This window comes from Olea europaea, unplaced genomic scaffold (genome assembly GCF_002742605.1).
Source record: "Olea europaea var. sylvestris unplaced genomic scaffold, O_europaea_v1 scaffold2097, whole genome shotgun sequence".
NCBI lineage: Eukaryota > Viridiplantae > Streptophyta > Magnoliopsida > Lamiales > Oleaceae > Olea > Olea europaea.
Window position 1 is genome coordinate 87,109 of NW_019238906.1, and position 6,740 is coordinate 93,848.

The 6,740-nt window shown below is 32.6% G+C and overlaps 1 protein-coding gene across 1 annotated transcript; it reads left to right on the top strand.

The window, feature by feature from the left end:
* Positions 1-202: 202 nt before the first annotated feature.
* LOC111380123 lies at positions 203-643 on the top strand. The gene has a single exon (XM_023003597.1). It carries the CDS (start codon positions 203-205, stop codon positions 641-643), a length of 441 nt encoding a protein of 146 aa, XP_022859365.1.
* Positions 644-6,740: the final 6,097 nt, after the last annotated feature.

Genomic DNA, 6,740 nt, shown 5'->3' on the forward strand with positions numbered 1-6,740 from the left:
AGCAACCTAGAGATAGTTTAGTTTAAATAAATAATTTCTTCCATCCCAAAAAAAAAAAAATGTAATCAGTACTTGAAATAATCCATAGGTTTTTTTTTTCTTTTAATCGTCACTCATGTATTCTAAGATTTAAAATTTTATGAAATTGAGTTTTTCCATTCGAATATTTCTAATACAAAATTTATTTGGCTGATTTAAAGGAATGGCACATCAACCAACACAAGCTGCTATGTTTAGGGATTTGTTGAGAGCTGTGCAAGATCTTGGTAGGCAGCAAATGCAAGCGCCTTCTCAAAATGCACAAACTAACTCTAACACTACAAGCTCAGTCGTGGAACAATTTCCTTGTTACAAGCCCCCTAGCTTTAATGGGATGGCTGGCCCTTTGGCAGTTGAAGAATGGATAAGGGGTTTGGAACGGATCTTCAAGCATCTCTCCTACACTGATTCCCAAAAAGTTTTATGTACGGAGTTTATGCTAGTTGATGCAGTGGGACATTGGTGGGAGTCTGTTTCACGCATTAGGACTAAGGCACAACAATGTAACCTCATTTGGGCACGTTTTGAGAAGGAGGTGATGGCAAATTATTTTCCACAAGCCTTGAGAGACCGTAAGGAGACAGAGTTTCTGCAACTTAAGTAGGGAAAGATGGCATTGGTCGATTATAAAAGAAAGTTTGAACAACTTTCTAGGTATGCAACACATCTAGTGAATATAGAGCAAAAGAAAGCTAGAAGGTTTGAACTCGGATTGTGCCAAAAAATTGGAGGAATCATAGCATCCCATGAATTCATCACGTACGGTAAGGTTCTACAATGAGCTCAAGCAATTGAAAATCGACTAGAACTTGATCAGATAACTCAAAAAAGTACTAAATTTTCTGGAAAGAGGAAATGGAATGCGCCGAACGAAGGTAAAGGAAATGGACAAAATAAGAGGGCTAGCTTTGAAAGGCGGTCAGGGTAAAGTAGGCTGAATGATGTTCTTACTCCTTGTCCTAAGTGCAATAAGATTCATAGAGGTGAGTGTTTGCATGGGAAGAATGTATACTATCGATGTGGAAAGCAGGGTCATATTGCTACCAATTTTCAGAACCCACACCAAAGGGGACAACGATCAAAGCAAAAAGGGACCAGCCAGAGTCTTTTCTTTAACCCAGCAAGAGGCAATTGAGAATTAGGACATGATGGCAAGTATTCTATCAATATCCTAATTGCTTGTGTATGTTCTTATTTATTCAAGAGCTGCTCACTCCCTATTTATACTAGTTTCACTACTAAATCTTGTATTGTTTGCAAAGAAGCCATTAGTGTTCTAGAGGTTAATATCCCATTTGCAGTACAGTTAATACCAATCAATTAGATAGAGAGGTCAGGATAGGAATAAATGGAAGACAATTTATAGCTAACATATGCCTTTTAGGAAATAAATGAAGTATTTTTCTTTTCATATTTTGCCATTTTAGTAATAGATTGGTTGGGAAACTTTTATGCGACAATGTGATGCTTTGCGAAGAAGGTAAAAAAATTTTGAAGTCTAGAGAGAGGAGATCAAGGTCATGACTTTTCACCTAGATAAGAAAATTTCGAGGACGAAATTATTTTAAGGGGGTGAAAAAGTATAACGCCCTGAAAATTTTAGAATAAAATTATTGTTTGTTATATTGTTATATTTTGAAAAATTGTGGACAAAAGGAAATAAGTTTTGAATTCCTATTTTATTTGGGCCAAATAATTAAGTATTAATAGAATGAAATTTTATATATCGATATTGGGCTCATTTTATAGTCCGAACTAAACAATGTAGGTTGGGCTCAAGAAAATATAAGGTCGTATGAGTTAAGCCCAAGACAAATCAATTGAAAGAAATGTATTTAATATGTATCTTTTAAGATAATTAGCAAAAGATTATAATATTTTAATCACACTTATCTTTATAATTTGAAAAAGATGGAATCATATCCACTTCTGTTCCTCCATTTGAAATATTATTTTATATAATCATGTTTAAGAACTGATCTTACCCAAATTCTGTTTTCTCCATTTGATACCCACTGTAACAAAACAATTTTTTCCCATTGGTGCACATATGCTACAAGTAGTATTATATTATATAATACAATTAATTTTTGTTCTATCCTATCGAAGTTGTTAATTGATTTAAATCCACGTAACCAAAATCTGTTTATTTTTATTTTGCCATGTGGTAAGTTTGCTTGTTTGTTTTAAAAATCTTAACCGTCTATATAAATAGATGAAAGGAGTTTTCGATTTTTAAATTCAAATAATTTCTATTATATGATTCTTGTGTGTGACTAACTTATCTTTGAGTTGAGAATGTATCTAATCTTAATAATAAAAAAAAAAAATTGTTGGTTTAAATCACAAAAGGCTATCTGTAACAAATCTTGTTTTATATAGCATGTAAATAAATATGTCTAGTATTTTTTTAAAAGAAAATCGCATATGGATAGAGAGATCAATATTTGAAAATTTAAAATCCAAAGAAATTATCCTAACCCTTATAAACTACTTTATGTTGCCTATAAATACAAATGACATACACATATTTTGCCAAGAACACCATTTCTTTGATTTTGGTTCTGTTCTTCAAATTCAGTAGTTTCCTTGCTTCTTTATGTCCATCTATTCCACGCACATACACGGCTTCTCAATTTCAAAGGCACCAAGACTCCCTTTTTTTATTATTATAAATATTTTGCAAAAGTCAAATTGTTGACACATATTTTAAAAGCGGAATCCCTTTCTCCATCTTTAATGACGTTCAACGTAGCTGCAGAAGTCTAGAAATCGAAATATTCTCTTGGATTATTCTTTCAAAAATTCGTTGATTTAACGAGGTAGGATACTATGTGCAAGTGCTCTGTCCTGCAATGTCATAATTTTCCTACATGATTTATTTCATGAGATGCTAATTGACCTGTGGGTTCATGTGAAATGAAATGTGAGATCTCTTTCGGGTCTTTTCAAATGTGTTAAAGTATTGGATTGATCACCAATTGCTCTTGATGAAATGATGATATGGAATGTTATAAATTTATGTTTTAAAAGTTATTATATTGTTTGGGCACATGTATCCTACTGAGTATCAATTACTCACTCCTTTAATTTTAACATTTCAGGTTAGGACGGTCGACGTGGATGGTGGCTGAGCGGTGCGCGAATTTTTTGTGTGTGTGTGTGTGTTTTTTTTTTATCCATCAAATGTTCTGAACTTTATGACATTATGTTTATTTAATTCAGTATTTGAGTATTCAATAAATTAAGAGTTTTAATTTCCAATTAAATATTTCCGCTTCAAGTATGATTATGAAATGATATCGGTAAGACCTCAAAATTTAAGTCGATAAAACTTGGGGCGATACACTAAGACTTATCTTTAGAAAGAATGAAGAATCAGATCACACTCCTTCGAGAACTTGAAGAAGATCTCTTAGATCTTCTCAGAAATCCTACTGCTTGCAAGAATCACTTAGATTACGTAAAACTCACAACATAGTACAGTAGCATGTAGATCTATAGTATTACAGATGTTTCACTAAGATTTAATCACTTGAACACTCAAGAACTCAAAACCCTAATCACGAAGAATGAGGGATTCTCGCGAAGAGGAAGAAGATGAAGAGACTAAAGCAACCCCAGAAATTCTCTCAAAGTGTGCCGGTCAAAGAGTCACTGTCTGAATATAAGGATGGAAGTATCTAGAATGCAATCAAACGGTCACCAGTTGCTACATGTCAAGATCCAGTTAAAACCCTCCACTAACAAAAGTGTCAACTTGAAAACACGATTTTGACTCAAATTTTGGAAGCACACTTTAATAAGTGATAAGTCAACTGTTTGAGCCACAACACCTATCTTTCTAGTTGCTTGATTCAGACTAAGATCATATATATTTGTTTGAAAAAAAAAGAACATTCTCAAAAATCAAAATATCCATGAACAGTGGACGAAATATGAAGAGGGTTACAATTGACCCAATTCATAGACACACTATCTGACATGACCATGAAGGCTAGTTCGTAGGTTAACATTTTCCCATTTCTCGCGATGCAATGAGACAACCCACAATTGACATCCTATATGTGATAAAATTTGATGAAAGGAGTCATGTGGTTAGGGTCGTGGTCCGACCCAGCAATAAATCTAGTACAAAATCAGAGCTAAGTCTAGGATCTTAAAGGCTTTTTTAACATGCTCAACAGGGCATGAAGTTTAGTATCTCAAGTATTTTAACTGTAGGAAGTCTTCTTGATTTTCTCAGCAAATATAGATATCATGTTGATCTACGAATTTGATCAACTCTGGTTGTATGTAGGCTTTTGATAAGTGTCAAGAACGTTATTCTTTTAATGGATTCACATTTGGAGGGGAAGTTTTCTACTGAAGAAGCTAACATAGTTGTTGGTCTTGCCTCTTAATGTGACGCAATATGAACCATAGATATATCTAGTACAAAGGACCTTGTTGCTACTCTTTCTCCACTAGAGCCAAAATCTGATAAAAGGATCTCAAATGGCCATCTCAGTTAACATGATCAAGTATATATGCAACCTTGTTATGTAATATTTAATGCTTCAGTTAACATGATCAAGTATGTATATATATATATATATATATATATATATATATATATATATATATATACGAAAAACCACTATTTCAAAACACATTTCCTTACAAAAATTGGGCTCAAACAAGGGCATAGTTTTTCCCTCTTATATATATGTAACATCAGCTGTTCCACGAGGCTACATTATTATTCTCCTTAACGATACATTTTATCACAAAATTTTTTATTCTGATCATTATTACAATAATCACAAAAGCAGCAGATACTATTCCTAATATATTTGGTTTTGCTATGTGAATTCTTTTGTGTCACTCCAATAGCTTCAGTGCTAGATCTAGTGGAAGATCCAAATCAACTAGATGGTTAGTCACTAAAATAGGCTATGTTAGTTTTGGTCTACCAATTCCTCATCTAAATTGAGATCCAGTCACTTCTATGGACAATGTAAGTATTATGCCCTAGGTCCAATTAACTCTGAACATAAATACTTTTAATATACAGTTGATGCAATCTTATGGCATATCTATTATTTAATTAATCAATATTGAATTGAATTGAATAATGGAGTCCGTAGATTCAAATCTTAGTGATTTGTTAATCACAATGAGTTGTGATTGTGAGATACAAATTACATATAATTGAATTTTAAATCATCCGTGGTTGTAAGTAACGATTAGATATGGATATTGTTATTACTGATAAACCATCACGTGTGACATTTCTTACTTGTGAAGGAAGTAGCTAATCTCACAAGCTAAAACATGGTGACACTTGAATGAACACGTAGATGTTTTGCTATAGAACAAAATATTGGAGACTCACTAAGAGATTTCACATGAATAACTATCTGAGTGTCAGTGGTTAATTTCTAACGTTCGGTATTGGAATTGGTCCTTTGACTTGAGGTCATCACGGTGCCTTATATGAGAACAGGCATACTTTGGCGGTATTGGATGTTATTCTGTCAAGAGCCGCTAATACTGCATTTTTTGGGTATGTCAAAAATCATATGAAGGTTATGAATGACCAATAGAGGATTTGTCACTTTTAGATAGTAAGAGATTATGATCTGCATTTCATTCAATTAAGTCGATAACGAAATCCTTGGCCAAGGTGTACTCAGAAGTCGAAAAGGGATTTTCGATTTATATTGAATTAATAGTGGAATGAAAGATATGATTGATAATCGGGATTGATACACTTCCATATCTCGTAATTGATCGGCTCATATTGACGAAGGGATTATATTTTCACGGTAAACGAATGAATTTGATTTTGTCATACCACGTGACATTTTTCGTCACAAGTATTGTCTTGACACATTACTAGATGTCAATTTGGGACGACGAACATGAGTAGTTGATAAATTAAAAGGTTGTTTTAATTTATCAATTTTGATTAGATCAAAATAATAATTCACATCGCTAGGCATCGTGACTGGGAACCCGATGCGCCATACACAAAAGGAGATCTAGAAGATTATGTTTTACTAATTAATTAATTTAACAAGTGCTGGATATATTAATTAATTGGGTTACTTATTTATTAGCCCGAATTAATTAATTGGATTAATTAATTCATGGATCAGATTTAATTAAATGAGTTAATTAAATCTTGGGTCGAGTTAAGAAAACCCATTTGGGTTTGTATAAATAGGTAGCTAAGGTTTTGGATCTCTAGAGAAAAAAATTACTATTCTTGCTACCAAAGAAAAACCCTAGTTGTCACAATCTGTTTCTCTGTGTAGATTACTATTGAAAACTGGACAATTAGACAACTGTGGGTGGCAAATCGATGTTGCTGGAACAAAAGGAAAAACAAAAGGTTTGCAGATCTCAACAAAGGTAAATTTTCTATCACAATTTCTATCTAAACACAAAATTATCCTTGGTGGAAATTAAAATTTATTTTATTTTTCACTGTGCATGATAAGTATATTCTCAATAGTGGTATCAGAGCCAGGTTTGTCTTTGTTAGAAATTGTTTTGCATGTTTGAACAATAAAAAGTTGATTGTTATACCTTTTTCATGGACCTAGCAACTTAGAAAATTTGTTTTTCATAATTTCAAAACTTGTTTTTGAAAAACACATAAGAAATACTTTAATAATAATAATAAACAAAAAATAAATAAATAATAAAAAATT

What these genes read in the sequence shown, in the direction of transcription:
- LOC111380123 (XM_023003597.1), top strand. Translation starts at nt 203, where the DNA reads ATGGCACATCAACCAACACAAGCTGCTATGTTTAGGGATTTGTTGAGA.